Consider the following 27996-nt stretch of genomic DNA (forward strand, 5'->3'; position numbering starts at 1 on the left):
TGGATTGTGTGCCACAAGTTTATTACTTAATAAATATTCTGTGGTTTGATGTGCTGTATTGTATTTTTAATATATCCTGATGAGAAAAACAATCCTAAGACATCCTGTAAGAATCAGACACGATTGAATAAGAAGGAGAACGACTCCATGAAACTGTATTTGGCATCAGTAAGATTCTTCTGCCAGTTTTCTCGAAAGCGAACCATTCCTGGTCTACAGAGGAAGAAAAACAAACACTTTTAAAGTATTTTTAAATCAAAAGCTTTTAAAATCAAACAAAGGGGATTTCCTGTTTACTCTTTTATATTCTTAGTAAGCAAGAAGCCTCTTTTATTGGCGGGGGAGGGGAGGTAGCTAGGGTTCTCTATATCCTTTACTGTTTCTTAAGCCCAGTCAATGAAAGGATTAATGAGCTTATATGTAAAGATACTTAAGAGAGCTGCTATAAAAGGAATTATTATACATAAGTTAATTTTATGTGATATTGAAATTTTCCATAGAAACAATAGACATGACCCACTTTGTCCCCACCCCACTGCAGCAACTAATCCTCAAGCTTATAATGAATGAAAAACCAGACACTAAGAAAAATAATTTTCCAGAACAATTTCAGCCCATTCTAATGGGGTTGGTGGTCCAAAGAAGAAAAGTGACCATTACATGAACTATCTGTTGTTGTGCAACTGATGGATTCCTGGAGTGTAATGACCTTTCTCCCATCCTTTTAAAACAAACCTCCAAATGTTCATTACCTGTGAACTAATGCTTGGTGGTCACCTACATAAGAAACACCAATGGGTGCATCCTAAAAAAGAGAAGGACAACTGTTAGCCCAGACCAGTCATACCAACTCTTTTTGCTTTTTTCGAGACGGAGTCTTGCTCTGTCTCCAAGGCGTAAGTGCAATGGCATGATCTCAGCTCATTGCAACCTCCGCCTCCTAGGTTCAAGGGATTCTCCTGCCTCAGCCTCCCGAGTAGCTGGGTTCGTAGACGCCCACCACCATGCCCAGTTAATTTTTTTATTTTTAGTAAAGCCAGAGTTTTACCTTGTTACCCAGGCTGGTCTCGAATTCCTGACCTCAGGTGATGCGCCTGCCTCAGCCTCCCAAACTGCTGGGATTACAGGCATAAGCCACCGCGCCCAGCCCAATCATACCAACTCTTAATTCCTTACTTCCCTACACTTGCCCATATGCATACTCTTGAATTTCTAGAATTCATCTTGCTTATGAATTGGGATTCTATAGGTGATAGTTTTTTGTCACTTTAAACCTCTGTTCCCCAAAATATCTTTTTGACAACAAATACCTTAAGAATCTTTACAAAATTGGAAATAAGTTGGGACAGGCTTGTGCTCCTCATTAATAGGAGTGTAAGTCATTAACCTTCTTTACATGCTCCACTTTACTCAACTGACAATCTCTACCTCTTAGGAATGGCGTGAGAATGAATTAATATAGATGAAAAGGTTTGAAACATTTTTAAAGCAGCATAATCATGTAGGTTGTACTATTATCTCAGTAGTCCCTCCCATCCTTGCCTCCAAAATTATACTTGGAATTTTGAGCAAGAGCCATTCTCCCAAGACCTCTCTCTGTGTGGTCTCTGGTGTAGTCTTGTTCCCCTCCACCAATCTCACTTCCTGACCTCTGACCTGGCCAGTTAGCAAGACAGCTGGTAGAGGGATATATGACAAGAAGTAAGATCTCCACATACTGCACCTCTTTAGGTTACCGCAGGTTCCAAATGCTCTGAATAGGCATTTGTACTAGGATAGGATGCATATAGGACATAGATGGCTCACTGACTGTGGTCATATACAAAGCCTTAACATCAGGCCAAGGTGCAAATAACTTTTGGGAAAGGATGGGAAGGCAAAGAGGAAATAAAATGTTTATGTCTGTTGTGTTTCAGGCATGCTTGGTACCAGCCCTGCTCCTCTGATGACCATTCCCCTAGATTCATGGATGTTATTTTGGCTCTTTTCACACCAGCTATCAAGTTAACATATTTCTTATTCATGGTCTACCTAGTGGATACCAGCAATCATTCCCTCAAGTATTTATTGAGTGCCTACTATTTGCCAGGCCTTGTTTTACAGGAAGACAAAAATCCCAGCCTTCATGGAGCTTACATTCTGGTGGAGGGAATAGACAATAATCAAACAATTATAGGGCTGGGTATGGTGGCTCATGCCTATAATCCCAGCACTTTGGGAGGCCGAGGCAGGCAAATCACCTGAGGTCAGGAGTTCGAGACCAGCCTGGCCAACATGGCGATACCCCATCTCTACTAAAAATACACAAATTAGCTGGTTTTGGTGGCATATGCCTGTAGTCCCAGCTACCCAGGAGGCTGAGGCAGGAGAATCACTCGAACGCAGGAAGCAGAAGTTGCAGTGAGCCAAGATCACGCCACTACACTCCAGCCTAGGAGACAGAACGAGACTCCATCTAAAAACAAAAAAGCAAAAAACAATTATATAGAATATGAAAAGGTGGTAAGTGCTATGGAGAAAAAGCATAGGAAAGTGAGTGAAAGAGGAGGTGAGGGAGCAGGCAATTCACATGCCTGGGGAGAGTGTTCTCATCAAAAGAAACATCAAGTGCAAAGGCCCTGAGGCAGGACTATACCTGACTTATTTGAGGAGAAGCAAGATCAGAATGGCCAGAGCACAGTGAGAGGGAAGGAGTAGTGGGAAAGCATAAGTAACAAGGGACCAGATCACACAAGGCCTTGTAGGCCCTTACTACTGAAAGCTGGTCTCTAGGCCTGCAGCCTCAGCATGGCCTGCCAGCTTGTTAGTTCTGCGCTCCAGCCTAGGAGACAGAACGAGACTCCATCTAAAAACAAAAACAAAAGCAAAAAACAATCTCAAGCCCTACCCCAGACCTGCTGAATCAGAATCTTCATTTTAACAAGATCCCTAAGTAATTTGTACAAACTTTGAATTAATTTCCTTCTTTCTTTTTTTTTTTTTTTTTTTTTTTTTGAGACAGAGTCTCACTCTGTCACCCACGTTGGAGTGCAATGGCACCAGCTCAGTCACTGCAACCTCCACCTCCTGGGTTCAAGCCATTCTCCTGCCTCAACCTCCCAAGTAGCTGGGACTACAGGCATGAGCCACCAGGCCCGGCTATATTTTTGTGTTTTTCTTTTCTTCTTTTTTTGAAATGGTGTTTCACTCTTGGTGCACAGGCTGGAGGGCAATGGTGCAATCTCGGCTCACCACAACCTCCGCCTCCTGGGTTCAAGCGATTCTCCTGCCTTAGCCTCCCAAGTTGCTGGGATTACAGGCATGAGCCACCATGCCTGGCTAAGTTTGTACTTTTAGTAGTGATGGGGTTTCTCCGTGTTGGTCAGGCTGGTCTGGAACTCCCGACCTCAGGTGATCCACCCGCCTCAGCCTCCCAAAGTGCTGGGATTACAGGTGTGAGCCACTGCGCCCGGCCTAATTTTTGTATTTTTAGTAGAGACGAGGTTTCACCATGTTGGCCAGGCTGGTCTTGAACTCCTGACCTCAAGTTGATCTGTCCACCTTGGCCTCCCAGAGTGCTGGGATTACACACATGAGCTACCATGCCCTGCCAGCACTTTAAATTTTGAGAAGCACTTTTGGAAATTTTTTTTTTTTTTTTTTTTCTCCCCCTTGGAGACGGAGTCTCGCTCTCTCGCCCAGGCTGGAGTGCAGTGGTGCAATCTCAGCTCACTGCGACCTCCACCTTTTGGGTTCAAGCAATTCTGCTGCCTCAGCCTCCTGAGTAGCTGGGATTACAGGCATGCACCACCATGCCTGGCTAATTTTTGTATTTTTTTTTTTTTTTTTTTGAGACAGAGTCTCGCTCTGCTGCCCAGGCTGGAGTGCAGTGGCCGGATCTCAGCTCACTGCAAGCTCCGCCTCCCAGCTTCACGCCATTCTCCTGCCTCAGCCTCCCGAGTAGCTGGGACCACAGGCGCCCGCCACCTCGCCCGGCTAGTTTTTTGTACTTTTTAGTAGAGACGGGGTTTCACCATGTCAGCCAGGATGGTCTCGATCTCCTGACCTCGTGATCCGCCCGTCTCGGCCTCCCAAAGTGCTGGGATTACAGACTTGAGCCACCGCGCCTGGTCTAATTTTTGTATTTTTAGTAGAGATGGGGTTTCCCCATGTTGGTCAGGCTGGTCTCGAACTCCTGACCTCGTGATCCGCCCGCGTCAGCCTCCCCAAGTGCTGGGATTACAAGCATGAGCCACCGCGCCTGCCCTTGGAAAGTTTTAAACAGAGGAATGGGCCAGGTGTGGTGGCTCACACCTGTAATCCCAACACTTTGGGAGGCTGAGCCGGGTGGATGACTTGAGCTCAGGAGTTCAAGACCAGCCTGTGCAACACAGCAAGACCTTGTCTCTACGAAAACTAAAAAAAAAAAAGCCAGGCGTGGTGGTGCATGCCTGTAGTCCCAGCTACTTGAGGGGCTGAGGCAGGAGGATCGATTGAGCCCAGGAAGTAGAAGCTGCAGTGAACCCTGATCATGCCACTGCCCACCAGCCAGGGTGAGAAAGTGAGACCCTGTCTCAATAAGTAGATAGATAGATAGATAGATATGATAGATAGATAGATAGATAGATAGATAGATAGATAGACAGAATAGTATCTGTGACAGACAGACAGATGTAGATAAAACAGAGGAATGACAGAAATTTGTTTTACAGCCAGGTGTGGTGTCTCATGCCTGTAATCCCAGCACAAAGTTTGCTGGGCATGGTGGTGTGCAACTATAGTCCCAGCTACAAGGAAAGCTGATGTGGGAGGATCACTTGAGCCTGGGATGTCAAGGCTTCAGTGAGCTCTGATTGTACCACTCTACAACCTGGATGACAGAGCGACTCTGTCTTAAAAAAAAAAGAGAGAGAGAGAGAGAGAGAGAGAGAGAGAGGTTTGAGAAGCACTTTTGGAAAATTTTAAACACAAAAGTGGCAAATTTGTTTTACAGCTGGGCCGGTGGTTCACACCTGTAAGTCCAGCACTTTGAGAGGCTGAGGCAGGATAGCCTGAGGCCAGGAATTCAAGACCAGCCTGGGTAACAAAGCAAGATACCATCTCTTAAAAAAAAAAAAAAGAAAAAAGAAAAAAATTTGCTTTACAAGACTCACTCAGGCTGGCTGCAACATTGAAAAGAGACATGATGAGGGCAAGGGTGGAAGCAGAGACACTGATTAGGAGGCTACTGACATAATCTTGGTGAGAGAGGATGGTGTCTTGGACCAGAATGATAGGAGTGGAGTAGTAAGAAATAGTTAGGGGGCCAGGCGCGGTGGCTCACGCCTGTAATCCCAGCACTTTGGGAGGCCGAGGTGGGTGGATCACTTGAGATCAGGAGTTCGAGACCAGCCTGGCCAACATGGTGAAAACCCATCTCTACTAAAAATACAAAAATTAGCCAGGCATTGTGGTGCACGACTGTCATCCCAGCTACTTGGGAGGTTGAGACAGGAGAATCACTTGAACCCAGGAGGTGGAGGTTGTAGTGAGCCAAGATTGCACCACTGCACTCCAGCCTGGGCAATAAGAGTGAAACTCTATCTCAAAAAAAAAAAAAAAATTGTTGGATTCTGGATATATTTTTGAAAGTAGAGCCAATAGGATTTCCTAATAGATTAGATGAGGGATATGAGAGAAGAGTCAAGGATGACATCAAGGATTTTGGCCATTAACTAAGATGAAGACTGCAACTAGATAGGCTTGGAAGGGAAAATCAGAAGTTCAGTTTTACATGCAATACATTAGATGTTTATTAAACATTCACATGGGACGGGTCTGTGCTAGAGATACAAATTTGGGGATCATAAGCTCTAGGTAGCATTTAAAGCTATGAGACTGGATGAGATAACCACAGAACAGAGTATAGAGAAGAGGTCCAAGGTCTGAGTTTCAGGACATTCCAACATGAAGAGGTTGGTATGAGGCAGGGAAACTACCAGTAGAGGCAGACTGTGAAGGAATGGTCAGTGAGGCAGGAGGAAAATCAGGAAAGTATGTTGTTCTAGAAGCCAAATGGAAAGTTTCATGGAGCGGGGAGTGATCAGCTATGGCAAGTGCTGTGCATAGGCCAGTGAGATAAGGACAGAAGTATGACTATTAAATTTTGCAAAAATGGGGTTATTGATGACCTTGACAAGAGAAGTTTCCATTCTCACTGAAGCCTCACTGAAGGGAGAAAAAGAAGAACTTACCGGCGGTTTGGTTTTGGAGACCTTCATGTTGAAGTAGGTACCAGCAGAGATTTGTGCCACAGGTAGCCCAGCAGATGAGAGACTCCAGTGTACATAGTAGATGTATAGGAAGCTGTGAATTAAGTCTTTCCTCTCTATAAACTCTACGCCGTGTGCCCAGCATTTTTTAGAAACACACTTCTGTTTCATAGAAAAAAAGAAAAAGCACACAGAAAAAGAAAAGCCTTCTGTTCAAGTCCTGTAGATAAATGCAGCATGGCTGGGTGCAGTGGCTCATGCCTGTAATCCCAGCACTTTGGGAGGCCGAGGCAGGAGGATTACTTGAGGCCAGGAGTTCCAGACCAGCCCGGGCAATGTAGCAAGACCCTATCTCTACAAAACAAATTTAAAAATTAGCCAGGCATGGTGGTACGCACCCTTAATCCCAGCTACTGGGGAGGCTGAGGCAATAGGATTACCCGAGTCCAGGAGTTTGAGGCTGCAGTGAGCTGTGATTGCACCACTACACTCCAGTCTGGGTGACAGAGCAAGACCCTATCCCTAAAAAAACAAATAAATAAAAATAAAGGATAAGTGTGGCATATAACAATTGGGGTTACAGCTCTGTTCTGGAGTCTGCTCCTTTTTTTTTTTTTTTTTTTTTTTTTTTTTTAGGAGATGGAGTCTCTGTTGCCCAGGCTACAGGGCAGTGGCATGATCTCGGCTCATTGCAACCTCTGCCTCCTGGGTTCAAGCAATTCTCCTGCCTCAGCCTCCCGAGTAACTGGGATGACAGGCATGCGCCACCATGCCCAGCTAATTTTTGTATTTTTGATAGAGATGGGGTTTCGCCATGTTGCCCAGGCTGGTCTCAAACTCCTGAGTTCAAGTCTTCCACCTGCCTTGGCCTCCCAAAATGCTGGGATTACAGGCATGAGCCACCACGCCAGCAAGGACACACACTTCGATGTCTAAGTGTACATACACACAGATGTTGCTTCAGACCCCCTTACAGGAGGCAGGTTCAATTAATTGGAAAATAATTAGAAAGTGATTAGAATACTTGTTCTGCTCACCCCAGGAGACCTAAATGTGTGACTGGAAAGTAACGAGGCTGACTTTAGCCATTTGTGAAAATCCAACTCACTTAATTGTAGCCATAGGTGGTATATAAAATAAGTTCAGGGAGGCAATAGAATAATCCACATCCTACAGAAAGGAGGGATTCCTTGTTTGCACCCTTAGAGAAGCTTCCCCCTTTTCTTTTTAAAATTTTATTTTATGTATTTATTTATTTTAGAGACCAGGTCTTGCTATGTTGTCCAGGCTGGCCTTGAACTCCTGGGCTCGAGCAATCCGCCTGCCTCAGCCTACCAGAGTGCTGGGATTACAGACATGAGCCACCACTGCCGGGCGCTTCCCCATTTCAAGGCACAAATCTTCGCAGTGATGAGAGTTGAGAAACAAAGTGTTCCTTGGGATGTCTCCTTTGGGCCTATTCTTGGAGTTGAGATGGGAATACAGTCCCACCGCTGCAGATTCTAATACATAGGGCCAACCTTTTCGATCCACAGTTGGTTAAATCCATGGATGGGGGACCGACTAAGGGACTTGAGCACACGTGGATTTTGATATGCATGGGGGGATCCAAAAACGTATTCCCCTGCAGATATGGAGAGCCAACTGTACACAACTAAAGTTAACTACATTATTGAATGTAGCATTTAGGCTGGGCACGGTGACTCATGCCTGTAATGCCAGCACTTTGGGAGGCCGAGGTGAGCGGATCACTTGAGGTCAGGAGGTTGCGGTGAGCCAAGATCATGCCATTGCACTCCAGCCTGGGCAACAAGAGTGAAATTCCATCTCAAAAAAAAAAAAAAAAAAAGTAGCATTCATTCAGTTCTTCATTCCTTCCATCCTTAATTAATTCATCCATTTTTTATTAACCTTCAATCATATCTATACTACCTGAAATGTGTCTCAAATCTATCCATTCTTCTCCAGTCCCACTGCCACTGCTCTACTTCAGCTCTCAGTGTTTCTCACCTGGACTTAGGCAATAACCTATCTAGACTCTGTTGTCCTCAACCTCACTTCTCCAATCCCCCACCCACAATGAAGCCAGAGTTACTTTCCTTAAGCACAGCTTCAGTCATATCTGCTCGGCTCAAAAACCTCCCTGGGCTGGGCGCAAGCTTGGTGGCTCATGCCTGTAATCCCAGCACTTTGGGAGGCTGAGGCAGGCAGATCACCTAAGGTTAGGAGTTCGAGACCAGCCTGGCCAACACGGTGAAACCCTGTCTCTACTGACAATGCAAAAATGAGCCAGGCGTGGTGGTGGGGGCCTGTAGTCCCAGCTACTTCTCTACATTCTCAGAGGCTGAGGCATGAGAATCCCTTGAACCCAGGAGGCAGAGGTTGCAGCGAGCTGAGATCACACTATTGCACTTTGGCCTGGGCGACAAGAGCAAAACTCCAACTCAGAAAAAAAAAAAAAAAAAAAGCAACCTCCCGCAGCTCCCCATTGCCTGCCAAACAAAATGAAAATGTTTCACTGTGTCATTTAAGACCTCCCACAATGGCCAGGCATAGTGTAATCCCAGCACTTTGGGAGGCTGAGGCAGGAAGATCGCTTGAGCCCAGGAATTTGAGACTGCAGTGAGCTATGATTGTGCCACTGCACTCCAGGCTGGGCAACTCCTTGTCTCAAAAAAAAAAAAAAAAAAGTTTCATGTCATACTTTTCTCAACAAAATGCTCATATTCCCATCAAACTATAACTAGCACTATTCCCCATGTTTACACCATGCTTTTGATCCGGCTGTTGTAATTTCTTGAGAAGCTTCTCTCTATCACCTACTTGATAAATTCTGTTTTCAAAACTACCACCTCCAAGAAGTCTTTCTGATCCCTCTTCCAACCAGATGTGACTTCACACCCTTTCCCTTTGAACGCTGGTGGAACTTGTTTTCTGCCTCTCTTATGGCACTTGAGACATCCCCCCCATAGTATAGCCATAAGGAACTGTCTGCGTTGTAGTCTCCATATTAAAAATTTTCTTTTCTTTTGTTTTGAGACGGAGTCTCACTCTGTCACCCAGGCTGGACTGCAATGGCACCATCTCGGCTCACTGCAACCTTCGCCTTCCAAGTTCAAGCAATTCTCCTGCCTCAGCCTCCCTGAGTAGCTGGGATTACAGGCACCCACCAGCACACCCAGCTAATTTTTGTATTTTAGTAGAGACAGGGTTTCACCATGTTGGTCAGGCTGGTCTTGAACTCCTGACCTCAAGTGATCTGCCCACCTCGGCCTCCCAAAGTGCTGGCATTACAGGCGTGAGCCACCGTTCCCGGCCAATATTAAAACATTTCTAACAGGGCTGACTTATCTGTAAGGCATAGTAGGCTCAATACCTAGGGCCCACAAAAAAAAGTGTTCATTTCTTTTAAAATTAGAAGAAAAAGGCCGGGCACAGTGGCTCATGCCTGTAATCCCAGCACTTTGGGAGGCCGAGGAAGGCGAATCACCTGAGGTCGGGAGTTCGAGACCAGCCTGACCAACGTGGAGAAACCCAGTCTCTACTAAAAATACAAAATTAGCCCAGCGTGGTGGCACATGCCTGTAATCCCAGCTACTCGGGAGGCTGAGGCAGGAGAATCGTTTGAACCCGGGAGGTGGAGATTGTGGTGAACCGAGATCGCACCATTGCACACCAGCCTGGGCAACAAGAGCAAAACTCTGTCTCAAAAAAAAGAAGCAGAAAATATGAATTTTAGGGTCATGATTATATTCATCTTTATACCAGTGCTGTCTTGAGTTTTTCCATATTTTGAGGGAGAAAGGGGCCTACAAAGGGAAGAGTGCCTAGGGCCCACAGAAGTCAAAATGCATCCCTGATTCCTGGCACAGGGCCTTGGATTTCACAGGTATTCAACAAATCCAATTCAACTGAACCCCCTTGGGCTGGCTCTCGGGGCACCAGAAGCTTCTGAATCAAAGAATAGCCTGAATTAAGATGAAGGCTTACAGAAGGAAGGAATTGAGAGAGTCTAACAAATCCCAATAATGTGGAGAGGGAGTACAGGAGGAGACATCAAAAAGATTTCAGGCCCTCCTTTAAAAAAAATGTAGGCTGGCCTTTTGCCTCAGCTTATTTCAAACTTGTACCCAATTGGCTGTTTCTGTCCAGAGAGGAGCACTGGACTCGAGATTCCTTGAGATCAGGAGCTGTGTATTCTTTCATGCATCATTATTCCTTTTTTCTGAGACAGGGTCTTACCCTGTCACCTAGACTGGAGTGCAGTGGCACGATCATGGCTCATTGCAACCTCCCCAGGTTTAAGTGATCCTCCCACCTCAGCCTCCCAAGTAACTGAGACTACATACAGGCATGCACCACCACATCTGGCTAATTTTTGTATTTTTTGTAGAGATGGGGGTCTCCCTATATTGCCCAGGCTGGTCTCGAACTCCTGGGCTCAAGTGATCCACTGGCCTCGGCCTCCCAAAGTCATTATTCCTTCCTTTTTTTTTTTTTTTTTTTTTTTGAGACAGAGTCTGTCTGTCTTCCAGGCTGGAGTGCAATGATGTGATCTCAGCACACTGCAACCTCTGCCTCCTGGGTTCAAGCGATTCTCCTTCCTCAGCCTCCCGAGTAGCTGGGATTACAGTTGCTCACCACCACGCCCAGCTAATTTTTGTATTTTTACTAGAGATTCAGGCTGGTCTCGAACTCCTGACCTCAGGTAATCCGCATGCCTCGGCTTCCCAAAGTGCTGGGATTATAGGCATGAGCCACCATGCCTAGCCCTTCATTATTCCTTTTAATGAAGGGGCCCAACAGTCAACCTCTTATGGCTCATTGGAGCACGCCCCCCTTTTTTTTTTTTTTTTCTAGATGAAGTCTCGCTCTGTCATCCAGGCTGGAGTACAGTGGCGTGATCTCAGCTCACTGCAACCTCCACCTCCTGGGTTCAAGTGATTCTTCTGCCTCAGCCTCTTGAGTAGCTGGGATTACAGGTGCGTACCACCACATTTGGCTAATTTTTGTATTTTTAGTAGAGGTGGGGTTTCACCATGTTGGCCAGGCTGGTCATGAACTCCAGACCACAGGTGATCCACCTGCCTCAGCCTTCCAAAGTGCTGGGATTACAGGCATGAGCCACTGTACCCAGCCAGAGCATGCCTTTTTTTTTTTCAGCTGTTCTATATTACTCAATATACTTTTCTAGCCCTAATGTTTAATCTGTCACACAATCACAGACTTTATAACATTGAATTGGTCCCTAGAGATAATCTAATGCAGCCCTTCACTTTGCGGATGAGGATACCAGGGCCTAGAAGTGGGTAGGGACAGTCTAACACAATAAACTGGGACTGGTACCCAGGACTCCTGAGCAGCCTGCTCAGTGCTTTCTCCACCCCACCAGAAGCCTCAATTCTAAGAGTCTCTTCTTCTCAGCTTGGCTCTTAGTGGATTTTTCCCCCCTTTTGTGAATGAAGGCAGTCTTACACATGACATTAAATTTAACTATTTTCATCAGGCGAATCTCCTCCCATTTTTATCCGTGTGCAGGCAGCAGACTTTTATGTAGCAGCAGTGAGTGTGTTTTGTGATTTTTACATAATACTGCTTCATATACTCACTTCTAGGAAACAGTATCTCACTGTACTACTCGATCATGGATGGCTTAGCCAGCTACATACTACTGGACACTCAAAATCAACAGACACATGGAAGTATATGCACAAGGCAAAAAACAATGAAAAAAAAAAGTCTGCACAAAACTGTTATCCATGGTCAGTGACCTTTGGGGTAATAGAAATGGGTATTATGGGTAATTTCATTTTCTAATTTGTATCTTTTTGCTCACTGGGCATTTTTTTTCACTGGGCATTTTTATAGTGATTTTTTTTATTATAAAAGTAATTTTAATTGTGTGAGGTGATGGGCATTCTCTGATTTTTCTTTTATAAGGAACCCATTTGTATATTCCTGTTGCCAGACTGTGTTCCTGAAGAGAATGAACCAACTTGGCCATTGGCAATGTGTAAGTGTTCCCTCCCCACAACTATACCATCCTTCTTCTTTTTTTTTTTTTTCCCCGATGGAGTCTTACTCTGTTACCCAGGCTGGAGTGCAGAGGCGCGATCTCAGCTCACTGCAACATCCGCCTCCCAGGTTCAAGTGATTCTCCTGCCTCAGCCTCCCAAGCATCTGGGATTACAGGTGCATACCACCACACCCAGTTAATTTTTTTGTATTTTTGTAGAGACAGGGTTTCACCATGTTGACCAGGCTGGTCTCAAACTCCAGACCTCAAGTGATCCGCCTGCCTCGGCCTCCCAAAGTGCTGGGATTACAGGCGTGAGCTACCGCGCCCAGCCTGTACCAGCCTTCTGATACCAGGTTTAATTATTCATATTCACATTGTAGTATCTTAAGATCATTTGAATTTGTATTTTTAAATAATAATAAAAGTCTGCATTATTTTTGTCATCCAAAGTACTTTTCCTGGGTCAGTAGAAGCTGACGAGAAAAAACAAATAAGAAAAAAAAAGTACTTTTCCTACTATGGTGGAAAGAATATATCAGATAGAACTGGCTGGGTGCAGTGGCTCACACCGGGTGCAGTGGCCACTGCCAGTGACTGGCAGTAATCCCAGCACTTTAGGAGGCCGAGGCAGGAGGACCACTTGAGGCCAGGAGTTCAAGACCAGCCTGAGCAACAAAGTGAAACCTCATCTCTACAAAAAACTAAAAAATTTACTCAGCCATGGTGCTATGTACCCATAGTCCTAGCTACTCAGGAGGCTGAGGCAGGAGGATCACTTGATCCCAGGGGTTTGAGGCTGCAGTGAGCCAAGATTGTGCCACTGCACTCCAGCTTGGGCGACAGAGCAAGACTCTGTCTCAATAAATAAATAAATAAATATTTTTTAAAAGAATATATCAGGCCGGGCGCGGTGGCTCATGCTTGTAATCCCAGTACTTTGGGAGGCCGAGGTGGGCAGATCACTTGAGGTCAGGAGTTCAAGACCAGATTGGCCAACGTGGTGAAACCCCATCTCTACTAAAAATGCAAAAATTAGCCAGGCATGGTGGCAGGCACCTGTAGTCCCAGCTACTCGGGAGCCTGAGGCAGGAGAATCCCTTGAACCCAGGAGGCAGAGGCTGCAGTGAGCCAAGATAGAGCCACTGCACTGCAGCCCTGGGTGACAGAGCAACGCTCTGTCTCACAAAAAAAAAAAAAAGTACATCAGACAGACATGTGATCATAACTTCATTTTGCTGCTCAATCAGAGACAGGTTGGGCAATTTGTGCAAAGTTCTCATCTTTTAAATGGGTACACTGATATACCCACACACAGTTTTGTTGTGAGGATTAAATGAGATAATGCATGATGATGTGCACTGCAGTGCTTAACATATAGCAGTACTCAGTAAATGGCAACTCTTAATTTACCATCCCCTGATGTGTAGTGGACCCTGGGAAGTTGGCAATAAGCTTGAGAAAGCTCTCTATCAGAAATGCCTCACACTTTGGCCGGGTGCGGTGGCTCACGCCTGTAATCCCAACACTTTGGGAGGCTGAGGTGGGTGGATCACCTGAGGTCAGGAGTTCAAGACCAGCCTGGCCAACATGGTGAAGCCCTGTCTCTACTAAAAATAAAAAATAAATTAGCCTGGCATGGTGGCAGGTGCCTGTAATTCCGGCTACTCGGGAGGCTGAGGCAGGAGAATCACTTGAACCCAGGAGGTGGAGGTTGTAGTAGGCCGAGATCGCACCATTGCACTCCAGCCTGGGTGACAAGAGTGAAACTCCGTCTCAAAAAAAAAAAGGGCTGGGCGCGGTGGCTTATGCCTGTAATTCTAGCACTTTGGAAGGCTGAGGCAGGTGGATCACGAGGTCAGGAGATTGAGACCATCCTGGCTAACACGGTGAAACCCCGTCTCTACTAAAAATACAAAATATTACCCAGCGTGGTGGCACGCGCCTGTAGTCCCAGCTACCCAGGAGGCCGAGATAGGAGAATCACTTGAACCTAGGAGGCAGAGAGTGCAGTGAGCCAAGATCGCGCCACTGCACTCCAGTCTGGGTGACAGAGTGCGACTCCATCTCAAAAAAAAAAAAAAAAAAAAGAAAGAAAGAAATGCCAGGCATGCTGCATTAGTGGGGCTGGGAACAGGGCGATTTTACATCATGAGCTAATATAACATATTTAGCTTTTCAGTCATTTACTTTTTAATTGTGTCTATCCTCACAACAGCCCTACAAAATAGGTAAGACAAATCCTTTGACCTGGCTCTTCATCTGTGAAGAAATATGGTAATGCGATAATAAATCCCTTCATGTATTCAACACAGAGTTATTGAGCATCTGTGTACCTGACATTGCTAGGGGCTGGGAACAGAGCAGTGAACAGAAACCTGCCCTCATAGACCATATGGTCTGGTGGTGGAAGACAGGCAGTAGTACAAGTAAATAGACTCTAGTATCTTAGGCAGAAAGAAGTGCGAAGGGAAAATGAGTCAGAGAAGTGGAGAGGGTTGTGATTTTAGATGAAGTGGCCAAGAAAAGCCTCAATGAGCAGGTGATATTTTTTAACAAAGATCTGAAGGGAGGTAAAGCAGTGAGCCATGGGTATATATCTTAGGGGAGAGGGTTCCAGGCAGAAGGAACAGCAAGAGCAAGGGTCCTGACAGGGAAACATGCCTGGCAGTCGAGGAACAGCAAGGAGGCAAGTGTGGCCGAGGGAAGAAGGTGAGAGTGGGGAAGGAGTGATGGGAGCTGAACCATAAGTTGGGAGGGGAAAGGGAACTCAGATCATATTGGGCCTGATAGACCATTGTCACGACTTAATTTTGCCTTTTACTCAGAATGACCAATGGGATTTGCAAGGGAAATTTTTCCTACTTGCTATGTGTTCCATTCTAGTTTGATTCAGGAACCCTGAGTGCAGTAGGCAGGGGCCTTTGCCCAACCCCAAATGGAGATGTGCTCCACAGCAGGAAGGCTCAAGAATAACTTGCACCATTCATCTTCACTATGCTCAAGATACCCCTCCTAATGAGAACGGTGAGTGGTGTCTGCTGGAGCATAGAGGGAGTGGAGCCAGAAATCCCTGACTTTTCCTCCTTCACACCTGACCAGGCCTTCCTAAGGCCTGGGAAACTGCCCTGAGGGCTGTAGGCTTTGAGGGGCTGGCCTGGGGAACAGAGACAGCTGGAACTTTTCCCAGGGGTAGAGGAGCTCGCCTCCACCAATTTCAACTGGTCTCTGTTCCATAGAAGCACAATGAGAAGGATTTCAAGCCATTCTTTCTTTCTTTTTTTTTTTTTTTTCTGAGACAGGGTCTTACTCTGTCACTCAGGCTGACTGCAGTGGCGCAACACAGCTTACTGCAGCCTCGACCTCCTGGGCTCAAGTGATCCTCCCAGCTCAGCCTCCTGAGTAGCTAGAACTATAGGTGCATACTACCACGCCTGGCTAATTTTTTTTTTTTTTTTTTTGAGACGGAGTCTTGCTCTGTTGCCCAGGATGGAGAGTGCAGTGGTGTAATCTCGGCTCACTGCAACCTCTGCCTCCTGGGTTCAAACGATTCTCCTGCCTCAGCCTCCCAAATAGCTGGGATTACAGGCACCCACCACCATGCCCAGCTAATTTTTGTATTTTTAATAGAGACGGGGTTTCACCATATTGGCCAGGCTGGACTTGAACTCCTGACCTTGTGATCTGCCTGCCTCGGCCTCCCAAAGTGTCAGGCTTACAGGCATGAGTCACTACGCCCGGCCTAATTTTTTAGTTTTATAGAGATGGAGTCCCACTATGTTGCCCAGGCTGTCTCAAACTCTTAGCCTCAAGTGATTGATTCTCCCGTCTTGGTCTTCCAAAGTGCTGGGATTACAGATGTGAACCACTGCACCTGGCCTAAGCCATTCTCCTTTATTCACTCACCAGTTACGCAAAGTAATCCAGGGCCTTCTCAGCAAAGCTGCCAGGATGAGCCACACAAAGAAGTCAGAGTCAGACACAGGCAGAAAAACAAAGGAATTCATGGGATTGTACATCTTACTATGCAGGCAATATATTCCAAAGCCAAATTAAAAAGTCTTTTGATCCATCTGCATGCCCTCTGTTAACAGGAGCATTCTAAAGTTGGTGGTGGAGGCCAGGTGCAATGGCTCACACCTGTAATCCCAGCACTTTGGGAAGCCAAGGCAGGAGGATCCCTTGAGGCCAGGAGTTTGAGGCCAGCCTGGGCAACATAGCGAGACCCTGTCTCTACAAAAAATTAAAAATTAGCCAGGTGTGGTGACACACGCCTATCTACTCGGAAGGCTGAGGTAGGAAGATTGCTTGAGCCCAGGAGTTCAAAGCTGCAGTGAGCTAGGATCGAGCCCCTGCACTACAGCCTCGGTGACAGAGTGAGACCCTGTCTCTAAAAAAAAATAAATAAAATAATGGTGGTGGAGAACTCCTATTTTGGATGAGCATCTCCCTCCTTAGGCCACTAGGCCCCCATTTAATGCACTAGCATGGACAAATTACTTAAGTAGGAAGAGCAGATTTTCCCAGGGAAATGTAAGGTTAGAATGATACAGACACAGGGAAAATGATTGTGATTGTGCATTTCACCTTCAAAGGCTATCCCACCTTGATTTTGGAACTGAGATAGAGACGATGTTTACTTATTCTAGTCACCCCCTTTGATACCATCTCCTAGATTTTCCAGACTTCAAACTTTTGATCTGCTGAGAGTCTCTTTATTGTTCTTCACACTGGTGTACCATGCTGGAGTGGTCGGCCTAACTTACCGAAAAATATTCGTCAATTTGTTTACGACCCTTTTCCACAGTGAATTCACCGTGAGTCATCCACTTGATGTTTTTCAAAGGGTTTTGCTCCTCTGCAAAAAAAAAAAAAAAAAAAGGTGTGAATTTGTTAGTTGCCCCGTAGTATGGTGCTATATGAGACAGTTATTTAGGCATCCAAACAAACAGGATTTCTACCTTCCACAATCTTAACAGCATAATTGATGACATCCTCAACCAAAGCTAGAGCTACTTGAGTCAATTTATCCTCGTAGTCCTTATCTTGTGTATTCGGCATTGTTTGGCTTGCGGCTTTGTTATCCTCATCCATTGCTTTCTGACTTGTTGAATCTTGAGTCTCACTCATTTGCTTTTCCCTGGGGAAGAAAAGAAGTTACTCACTGCGTGCATGTGTGTGTACACACATGTGAATGCACTCATATAAGTACAGACCATCTCTTGAAGAATCACAAGAGACAGTAAGCAGTAATTGCCTCTAGGGAGGGGATTGGGGGTTTAAGGGTAGGAGTCAGACCTGTGCCTGGCTGCTGAGATCTACTTTTCCTGAAAACCAAGGATTCTCACATTCTCAAAACCATAATGAGGCCCGACACGGTGGCTCACGCCTATAACCCCAGCACTTTGGGAGCCCAAGGCGGGCAGATCACCTGAGGTTGGGAGTTCAAGACCAGTCTGACCAACATAGTGAAACCTGGTCTCTACTAAAAATACAAAATTAACCGGGCGTGGTGGCGGGTGCCTGTAATCCCAGCTACTCGGGAGGCTGAGGCAGGAGAATGGCGTGAACCCGGGAGGCGGAGCTTGCAGTGAGCTACTGCACTCCAGCCTGGGCAACAGAGTGAAACTCCGTCTCAAAAAAAAAAAAAGAAAGTTGAAATAATGAGCATCCTCCTATTGTGTCTGACTTTAATGGCCTTGCTTTCTGGTGTTCCACCATTAGTATGATGCTGGTTTATGGTTTGAGATGTATCACATCAAGAAAACATTCGTCTGTTCCTGTTCTAGTAAGATTTTTATCATAAATGATAGCTATAATCTTCCAGATGCCTTTAACGTGTATTGACAATGTGAAATTTTGTGTTCCTAGGGCTGTAAACATGGGTCCATCACAGAGCTAGAAGTCTTTGCTCATTTTCAATTTTTTTTACATCTTTTCCCTTGAGTCTTAAATCCTTTCTTTTCTTGCTACTGTTTAAGTCTTTTTCCTTATTAAAAAATTGCTTATTTCCAGCACAGCTTTAAATTCCTTACAGGTGGCCGGGTACAGTGGCTCAAGCCCGTAATCCCAACACTTTGGGAGGCCAAAGTGGGAGGATTGTTTAAGTGCAGGAGATTGAGATCAGCCTGGACAACATAGCAAGGCCCCATCTCTAAAAAAGTTTAAAAAATTAGCCAGGCATGGTGATGTGTGCCTGTAGTCCCAGCTTTCTACTCACAAGGCTGATGTGGGAGAATCACTTGAGCCTGGGAGGTTGAGGCTGCAGGGAGCTGTGATCTCACCACTGAACTCCAGTCTGGGTGACAGAGCGAGACCCTGTCTCAGAAAAAATTAAAAATATGGCCAGGCACGGTGGCACATGCCTGTAATCCCAGCAATTTGGGAGGCCAAAGCGAGTAGATCACCTGACATGAGGAGTTTGAGACCAGCCTGGCAAGCATGGCGAAACCCCATCTCTACTAAAAATACAAAAATTGGCCTGGGCCAGGTGTAGTGGCTCATGCCTGTAATCCCAGCACTTTGGGAGGCCGAGGCAGGCGGATCACCTGAGGTCAGGAGTTCAAGACCCACCTGGCCAACATGGTGAAACCCCATCTCTACTAAAAATACAAAAATGAGCCAGGCATAGTGGTGGACACCTGTAATCCCAGCTACTCAGGAGGCTGAGGCAGGAGAATCACTTGAACCCAGGAGGCAGAGGTTGTAGTGAGCCGAGATCGTGCCACTGCACTCCAGCCTGGGTGACAGAGCGAGACTCTGTCTCAAAAAATAAAAAATAAGTATGTTGCAAGCAATCCTTCCATTGGGTGGAAGGGCTACATGAAAGTGGATATCTCTCTCCAAAGGGAGCTATTTTTCTATAAATAACAGCTCCCAATTTGGGGGTGTTTAATGTGCTATGTTTCATTTAACTGTCATCACAGCCCTATGAAAGAGTGCGCTGGGCACCTTCCATTTGCCCTTCCAAATCCACTGTCCTTGCATCTCCCCCTGTTTCCTGCCCTGGAAAACTAACCTGACTGCACCCATAAATGGTGCCCTCTGGCTTCTGGGGGTTCCACACAATAAGGAGATCAGGAAGTCAAAATATATGTTCCTGGTGGTTTTCCCCCTGCAAGTTGGCTGATGGCTGGCTGCATGAAGTCCCCAGTGTCTTTCAGGGCAGCGCTCTCCCAGTTTCTAAGTGTGGTAAGGGTAAGCATTCTCTCCCCTCAACCTTTTAGGCCCACTGTTCCTAGCCCCAGCGAGCTGCACCTTCCTCTGTTGCCCTGCACTCTGGCCACACTTTTGTAAATATTCCCTTACTTAACCCTTCTGCAGCTGTCTTCATTTTAATACACCAACAGTTTCCTACAGGAACCCTGAGTCACAGATAGAGGGCCTATTGCTGCCATGTAAAAATGAGGAAACTGAGCTGTACACCCACACTGTCTGGCTCCACAGCCCATGCTCTCAACTGTGCTGCTCTTCTCCCTCCAAGATTCAGAAAGAGTAGTAGGGCCCTATTTGCATATTTTCTTTTTCTTTCTTTCTTTCTTTCTTTCTTTCTTTTTTTTTTTTTTTTTTTTTTTTTTTGAGACAGAGTCTTGCTCTGTCGCCCAGGCTGGAGGGCAGTGGCAACCTCTTCCTCCCGGGTTCAAGCGATTCTGCTGCCTCAGCCTCCCGAGTAGCTGGGATTACAGGCGCCCGCCACCATGCCCAGCTAATTTTTGTATTTTTAGTAGAGATGGGGTTTCATGGCCGGGCGCGGTGGCTCACGCCTGTAATCCCAGCACTTTGGGAGGCCGAGACGGGCGGATCACAAGGTCAGGAGATCGAGACCATCCTGGCTAACACGGTGAAACCCCGTCTCTACTAAAAGTACAAAAAACCAGCCGGGCGAGGTGGCGGGCGCCTGTAGTCCCAGCTACTCGGGAGGCTGAGGCAGGAGAATGGCGTAAACCCAGGAGGCGGAGCTTGTAGTGAGCCGAGTTGGCGCCACTGCACTCTAGCCTGGGCGACAGAGCAAAGACTCTGTCTCAAAAAAAAAAAAAAAAAAAGAGATGGGGTTTCACCATCTTGGCCAGGCTGGTCTTGAACTCCTGACCTCCTGATCCACCCGCCTCAGTCTCCCAAAGTGCTGGGATTACAGGCGTGAGCCACCACGCCCGACCTTATTCTCACATTTTCATCTAGAGTCCAGTGACCCACTCTCTCTCTCTGGCAGCCTCTTTCACAAAAGGCAACTTTTTCTTTGTTTTTTTTTTTTTGAGACAGAGTTTTCACTCTTGTTGCCCAGGCCGGAGTGCAATGGCGAAATCTCGGCTCACTGCAACCTCTGCCTCCCAGGTTCAAGCAATTCTCCTGCCTCAGCCTCCCGAGTAGCTGGGATTATAGGCGTCCGCCACCATGCCCAGCTAATTTTTGTATTTTTAGTAGAGACGGGGTTTCACCATGTTGGCCAGGCTAGTCTTGAACTCCTGACTTCAGGTGATCCACCTGCCTCGGCCTCCCAAAGTGCTGGGATTACAGGTGTGAGTTACTGTGCCCGGACAAAGGGCAACTCGGTTTCCTTTATTGACATCATCACTGGTCCCAGGGCGTAGTAGATACCACAAAAGGCAACCTGGCTCCCACAGCCATCAGTTCAAGAACCATGGGGACAGCCTTTGAACATCCCTGAAATAATGTTGGCCATTGTTCATTTAAGCTTTTTTTTTTTTTTTTTTTCCTGTTTTTTCTCTTGAGATAGGGTCTTGCTCTGTCACCTGGGCTGGAGTGCAGTGGTGCAATCACAGCTAGCTGCAGCCTCAACTTCCTAGGCTCAAGTGATCCTCCCACCTCAGCCTCCTGAGTAGTTGGGACTAAAGGCCTATACCACCACACCTGGCTATTTTTTTTTTCTTTTGAGACAGAGTCTTACTCTGTCACCCAGACTGGAGTGCGGTGACACAATCTCGGCTCACTGAAACCTCTGCCTCCTGGGTTCAAGAGATTCTCCTGCCTCAGCCTCCTGAGTAGCTGGGATTATAGGTGGGTAAATACAAAATACACGTGTTGTAAATACAAAAATATGCCCAGCTAATTTCTGTGTTTTTAGTAGAGATGGGGTTTCACCATATTGGCCAGGCTGGTCTTGAACCCCTGACCTTGGGTGATCTGCCCACCTCAGCCTCCCACCGTGTCCTGCCTACACCAGGCTATTTATTTTATAGTTCTCACTATGTTGCCCAGATTGATATTAGCATTTTTAAGCTCAGTTTGCCTCTGCCCCAGTTCCCTGTTGCTGCAGCTGGAGGTAGACAGGATCATCTGCTGGAGGACACAGAGCATTTCCAGGCTGCCCACTCCAGAGCAGCCAGAGGCTAAAGGGTGGGCAGTGAGGAGCCTAAAGACCCTTAACACTAGAGAACTGACTCTCCCTAGCCCTTACTTAGGCCATGCCAATTTGGCCAGAGCAACCTGCTATAAACTCTGTAAAGACAACTGCACAAAGGTTTTTGGGTAAATTAGTAATTTCAGTAGACTTTGGTAAGGTAGCCATATATCAACTTGATCCTTTAGAAAATTGTCCATTTGCGCCGGCTGCAGTGGCTCACACCTGTAATCCCAGCACTTTGGGAGGCCAAGGCGGGTGGATGACCTGAGGTCGGGAGTTCAAGACCAGCCTGATCAACATGGAGAAGCTCCGTCTCTACTAAAAATACAAAAAATTAGCTGGGCGTGGTGGTGAGCACCTGTAGTCCCAGCTACTTGGGAGGCTGAGGCAGGAGAATGGCATGAACCCGGGAGGCAGAGTTTGCTGTGAGCCGAGATCTCGCCACTGCACTCCAGCCTGGGCAACAGAACGAGACTCCACCTCAAGAAAGAAAGAAAAAGAAAGAAAGAAGGAAAGAAAATTGTCCATTTGGGGCCGGGCACGGTGGCTCACACCTGTAATCCCAGCACTTTGGGAGGCCAATGTGGGAGGATTACCTGAGGTCAGGAGTTTGAAACCAGCCTGGCCAACATGGCAAAACCCCATCTCTACTAAAAATACAAAAATTAGCCGGGCATGGTGGTGCATGCCTGTAGTCCCTGCTACTCAGGAGGCTGAGGCAGCAGAATGGCGTGAACCCAGGAGGTGGAGCTTGCAGTGAGCTGAGATCGCGCCACTGCACTCCAGCCTGGGCGACAGAGCGAGACTCCGTCTCAAAAAAAAAAAAAAAAAAAAGGAAAGGAAAGAAAATTGGTAACTTAGACATTCAGTAACTTTGCTTTCAGCAAATTGCCTATTGATAAATTGATGAGAAGTCAAATCTGTAACCTCCAACACGAAGCACATGGGGTGTGTGCTTTATGCATGGAAGGACCTCCTTAAGACTTTCCCTGGGGAGCCCGTGCTCCAACAGGAGAGGGAAGATGGGGAGCAGTGCCCAGGAAGAAGCTCAATTTTTACCCTCACACATCTGTGGGCACACACCATTCTTAAGCCACCCTCCCACTGGCCTCTCTTAGTTATTTTTCTTCCCTTCCCTCCCCTCCTCTCCCCTCCCCTCCCCCTCCCTCTCCCCTCTCCTCCCCCTCCCTCTCCCCTCTCCTCCCCTCTCCTCCCCTGCCCTCCCCCTCCCTTTCCCCTCTCCTCCCCTGCCCTCCCCTCCCCTTCTCAGAGGCCAAATAGGCAGGGTGGGTGGAAAGAGAAGGGGGAATGGTAATGTTTGGGGTCTGGGTGATGAATAGGGAGAACCACTGCAAGTCCTTTCTGTGGACTCCCCCATCCCGGAGAAACCCCAGTACCGGAGTGAGCAGATCTTCTTTGCTTGGAACAGGAGCAGTGGTAGGTAGCTGGGGATGTCTCAGGATTCTCTCAGTAGCTTCTCTCAGATTGCCAGATGGAATGTTTGCAAGTGCTGCCAAGGAAACAACAATTTCAACCAATGGGAAGCATAGCCTACATGTTTCTGACTGCTTATGTTAATAACGGAGGGTAAGATGGGAGGGGGTGAGGGAAGGAGGGGAGAGCCAATCACAGCAACTGTCTGACCGCAATAATAGGACCAAACTGTGGTAGCTATACCTAGCTTCTCTTCAGCTGAAGATGAGCTTGCAGGGCCATGCCAGGAAGAACAGTGATGATAAGCCTCACAGCTGGTATGTATTGGGCATCCCTATGATATGCCAGTCACTGTTTTAAGCCTTCAGTGTCTGAAGTCATTTACTCCTCACAATAGCATTATGAGGTAAGTATTAGTATTTGCATATTACAGTTGAACAGACTGAGGCACAGCAAGTACTGTCCCAAACTCAAACCCAAAGCTGTCTGACTTCATTGGCTGAGCTCTTACTTTTTCATTTCCAAATTCTGAGGTTAGGACTTCCCATGTGTACTTCATTGCTTTGCAAACCAAAAAGTTGTCTGAAACAGGTCTCAATTTACCAGTTTATTTTGCCAAGGTTAAGGATGTGTCTGGGAGACAGGTCTGTGCCTTTCTCCAAAGATGACTTTGAGGGCTTCAGTATTTATTTATTTATTTGTTTGTTTATTTAAAGACAGGATCTCACTGTCACCCAGGCTGAAATGCAGTGGCACAGTCATGGCTCACCCCAGCCTCGACTGCCTGGGCTCAAGTGATTCTCCCACCTCAGCCTCCCAGGTAACTGGGACTATAGGTGTGCCACCACCACACCTGGCCAATTTTTAAATTATTTATAGAGACAAGGTCTCACTCTTGCCCAGACTGGTCTCAAACTCCTGGGTTCAAGCTATTCTCCTGCTCCAGCCTCCCAAAGTACTGGGATTACAGCCATGAGCCACCTCACCCGACCAGGCTTCAGGTTTTGTTTGTTTGTTTTGAGACGGAGTCTCGCTCTTGTTGCCCAGGTTGGAGTGCAGTGGCGCGATCTCGGCTCGCTGCAACCTCTGCCTCCCGGGTTCAAGCGATTCTCCTGCCTCAGCCTCCCAAGTAGCTGGGATTACAGGCGCCCACCACCACGCCCAGCTAGTTTTTGTATTTTTAATAGAGACGGGGGTTTCACCATGTTGGTCAGGCTGGTCTTGAACTCCTGACCTTAGGCGATCCATGTGCCTCGGCCTCCCAAAGTGCTGGGATTACAGGTCTGAGCCACCACGCCCAGCCCAGGCTTCAGTATTTAAAGGAGAAATGCAAGGGCAGGTGCAGTGGCTCACGCTTATAATCCCAGCACTTTGGGAGACCAAGGCAGACAGATCACTTGAGATCAGGAGTTGGAGACCAGCCTGGCCAATATGGTGAAACCCCGTCTCTACTAAAAATACAAAAATTAGCTGGGCATGGTGGCGGGCACCTGTAATCCCAGCTACTCGGGAGGCTGAGGCAGGAGAATCGCTTGAACATGGGAGGCAGAGGTTGCAGTGAGCCGAGATCGCGCCACTGCACTCCAACCTGGGCAACTAGAGCGAGACTCCGTCTCAAAAAATAATAATAATAAATAATAATAAAGGGGAAATGCAAGCTTGAGGGAAGAGAGGGAAGGTATGGTCACATTATTGAATCCACATGTTGCAAGAGAAAAAGAGCAGGTAGGGGAATCAATTACGTATCCGTCTCCTGCTCATTAAATCAGCACTTTACATAAGATAAAGTAAACATAGAGTAGCTACAGGTGAAGATATTTAACCTGTTATTTGTAGCTGTCTGCTCAGGAACAAAAGGAAAGGCAGCTTCTTGCATGACTCAGCTTTCAGTTTAATTTTTTTTCCTTTTGGCAGAGTGAATTGGGGTCCCAAGTTTTTATTTTCCTTTCACAGCTTTCAAAGATGTCTTTTATGAATCAAAGATGAAAGAGATATAGTGCTTATCAGCTTACACTCAGGAATAATTTAACATTTTTCTTTCTCAGTTCCCTTGCCTATAAAATGGGGTTAATAACAACGCCTACAGAATAGGGGTTTTATGGGGATCAAACCAGATAATTCACGTGAAGACCAAGAACAATGCCTGGTACATCATAATCTCGCTCTATAATGATTAGATAGCCTTTCTTTTTTTTTTTTTTTTTTTTTTTGACGGGGTTTTTTTTTTTTTTCCCCGACTGGAGGGCCGGGGGACTATCTCGGCTCACTGCAACCTCTGCCTCCCAGGTTCAAGTGATTCTCCTGCCTCAGCCTCCTGAGTAGCTGGGATTATAGGTGCCCGCCACCACGCCCAGCTAATTTTTGTATTTTTTTGTGGGGACGGGTTTTTGCTATGTTTCCCAGGCTGGTCTTGAACTCCTGAGTTCAAGGGATCCGCCAGCCCCAGCCTCCCAAAGTGTCGGGATTACAGGTGCGAGCTACCACACCGGGCCAGGATTTTTTTTTCCCCCTTGTTTTGTTTTCATTTTTCTTTTGGTTGGGGGAGGGGAGAGATGGGGTCTCACTCTGTCACCCAGGCTGGAGTGCAGTGGTGCAATTACGGCTCACTGCAGCCTCCACCTCCTGGACTCAAGTGATCCTCCCGCCTCAGCCTCCCAAGTAGCAGAGACCACAGGCACACACCACCACGGTCAGCTAATTTTTTGTAGAGGCTAGGTCTCACTATGTTACCCAGGTTGGTCTCGAACTCCTGACCTCAAGCGATCCTCCTGCCTCAGCCTCCCAAAGTGCTAGGATTACAGGGGTAAGCCACCCCAACGGGCTGGGAGTAGGATTCCTTATTGCCCAGAGGAGACAAACACAGGCAAAATGCTTTCGTGGAGGGAACCTGGAGAGATTTCCCAGCAGATGAGAAAGGCTCCTTCTTTGAAGCAGAAGCTTAACTTCTGTGTCCAGAACTTTACCTCTTACCCGCAGCCAAGCCCCTTACTGAAATGCACAAATTTTGGTTTCCAGGGCTCTGTAGGTCGAGAGGTCTTTTGAATCCTCACGCAGCGCGGAGGACAGGTTCTTCCACACTACTCCCTGCTCAGATGCTAGTGCAGGTATGAGTGGAGAAAATGGCTTGCAAGCCGAGATGGAGGGGAGAGCTGGGAGGAGCAGGTGGGGCAGAGCAGGAGAAGCTGGCTAGAGGCTTGCCAAGCTCAGCCCCTCCCTCCTCGACTTGGCTGCTTGGGAAGCCGTAACTCCCACCCGACTCCCCACCCCCCGCGCCACACCCCCGCCACGGGCCTCTGGAAGCATCCGGACTACGGGGGGCAGGGAGGCGGCGCCGGCTGCCGGCTGGCGCGTGGTCCAGCGATGCGCCCGCGTTGTTCTGAAAGAACGTGGAGACTGCACCAAGACGCGCCGCCCCAATAACAAAAATTAGCCGAGCGTGGCGGCGCGCTTCTGTGGTCTCAGGTACTTGGGAGGCTGAGATGGACGATTACTTGAGCCCGGGAGGTCGAGGCTGCAGTGAGCCATGATCGTACCACCGCATTACAGCCTGGGCGACAGAGCCAGAGCCTGATGCAGGCCTGGCCACGTGGAGTGCGTCCTCTCCGTTCCCCAGGAGCCGATGGGCGGGGCGGGTCGCAAGTACACTGACCTACTGTCCTGGGCTTTCCGAGGCTGCCGGGAGCTAGACAGACCGCCAGGGGGCGAGAGGGCCAGCGCCTCCCTAGTCCTGCCTGTGGGGAGTGGAGGGGAGGGGGGAATTTGTATCAAGGATGTCGTGCTCATTAGAGAGAACTGCTTTGGAGAGCCTTGCAGATCCACACACTCTACTCTTTTTTTTTTTTTTTTTTAAGTTGGAGTCTCACTGTGTCGCCCGGGCCGGGGTGCAATGGCGCGATCTTGGCTCACTGCAACCTCCCCCTCCCGGGTTCAAGCGATTTTCCTACTTCAGCCTCCCGAGTAGCTGGGATTACAGGCACGCACCACCACACCCTGCTAATTTTTGTATTTTTAGTAGAGACAGGGTTTCGCCATGTTGGCCAGGCTGATCTCGAACTCCCGTCCTCAACTGATCTGCCCACCTTAGCCTCCCAAAGTGCTGGGATTACAGGTGTGAGCCACCGCACCTGGCCTAGTTTCTTCTTGAACTGAAGAAAATCCAGGGAGATGCCCTAGGCAGGGGTAGTCTACATCACAGGACAAGGAAGAGAGGACAGAGCCCTCTCTTGGGACTCCACACCCTGGGCCTTGAATTATACTCTTTTCCACCTATGCCTCATTTTCATTCCCTCTCAGTTTCTTTCCTCTCCTCCCCTTATACTCTCATGCTCACCCTTTCACCCCTTCCCTTATTTTTTCCCCTTCTTTCTCTTCTACCAATCTCTAGCAAGGCTGATGCCACTTAGCCACAAACCTAAGCTAAACGCTGACATTCTCTGCTTGTCAAATGAACCCAGTTGGCCACCATGTATCTTTTAAGGGACTGTAAAGTGCGCAGGTGGCAGGAATTGTGAGAAGTAAAACTGACTTAAGAGGTTCCCACCCTCGATGCACTTACAATGTACTTGGGAAGACAAAGTGTGTTCACATGAAAAAATAGCAAGTAAGTCAAAGCAGGGGACAATGAAATGCTTTCTTACCCAAAACATGAGGCATGTTGGATTTGGGCAGGTTCTGTTACCAGTAGAGGATCTTTACTGCAAATTGTCCAGGTTCTTGGCGTTTTGAACAAAGAATTGGACAAAACGCACAGCAAAGCCAGGAAAGAAAGAAGCAAGGAAAGCAGAGACTTATTGAAAGTGAAAGTATACTCCACAGTGTGAGAATGGGCGGAGCAGTGGCTGAAGGGCCCTGATACACAATCTTCTGGGGTCCAGATACCCGCTAGAGGTTTACCATTGGTCACTTGGTGTTCACCCCTATGTTCATGAAGTCGCAGCCCACAATCAGAGGCTGAA

At 47.3% G+C, this 27996-nt stretch overlaps 1 protein-coding gene across 3 annotated transcripts; it reads right to left on the bottom strand.

Annotated features, from left to right (window-relative positions):
- AKAP14 (A-kinase anchoring protein 14) lies at window positions 1-27955 on the bottom strand. Of its 3 annotated transcripts, none has more exons than XM_009198192.4 (7): window positions 27679-27955; window positions 23005-23117; window positions 17208-17386; window positions 17013-17104; window positions 6213-6392; window positions 753-805; window positions 1-213 (listed from the first exon to the last, which is right to left on the bottom strand). In XM_009198192.4, the coding sequence occupies exons 3-7, from the start codon at window positions 17374-17376 to the stop codon at window positions 114-116; spliced, it is 594 nt and encodes a 197-aa protein (XP_009196456.1). In that variant the 5' UTR covers window positions 17377-17386; window positions 23005-23117; window positions 27679-27955; the 3' UTR covers window positions 1-113. The 3 variants fall into 3 exon arrangements, with proteins under 3 accessions (XP_009196456.1, XP_003918259.1, XP_009196457.1); XM_003918210.3 differs by lacking the exon at window positions 27679-27955 and adding an exon at window positions 23285-23430; XM_009198193.4 differs by lacking the exons at window positions 6213-6392; window positions 27679-27955 and adding an exon at window positions 23285-23395.
- Window positions 27956-27996: the final 41 nt, after the last annotated feature.

This window comes from Papio anubis, chromosome X (genome assembly GCF_008728515.1).
Source record: "Papio anubis isolate 15944 chromosome X, Panubis1.0, whole genome shotgun sequence".
In the NCBI taxonomy this organism is placed as follows: domain Eukaryota; kingdom Metazoa; phylum Chordata; class Mammalia; order Primates; family Cercopithecidae; genus Papio; species Papio anubis.

Bases quoted from the DNA above. Each gene is read 5' to 3' on its own strand.
- AKAP14 (XM_009198192.4), bottom strand. From the start codon at position 17,376: ATGAGTGAGACTCAAGATTCAACAAGTCAGAAAGCAATGGATGAGGAT. The intron at 6,393-17,012 runs GTAAGTTAGGCC...TCTATGAAACAG, and splicing joins AAATTGACGAATATTTTTCG to AAGTGTGTTTCTAAAAAATG. The intron at 214-752 runs GTAATGAACATT...CTTCCTCTGTAG, and splicing joins CACCAAGCATTAGTTCACAG to ACCAGGAATGGTTCGCTTTC.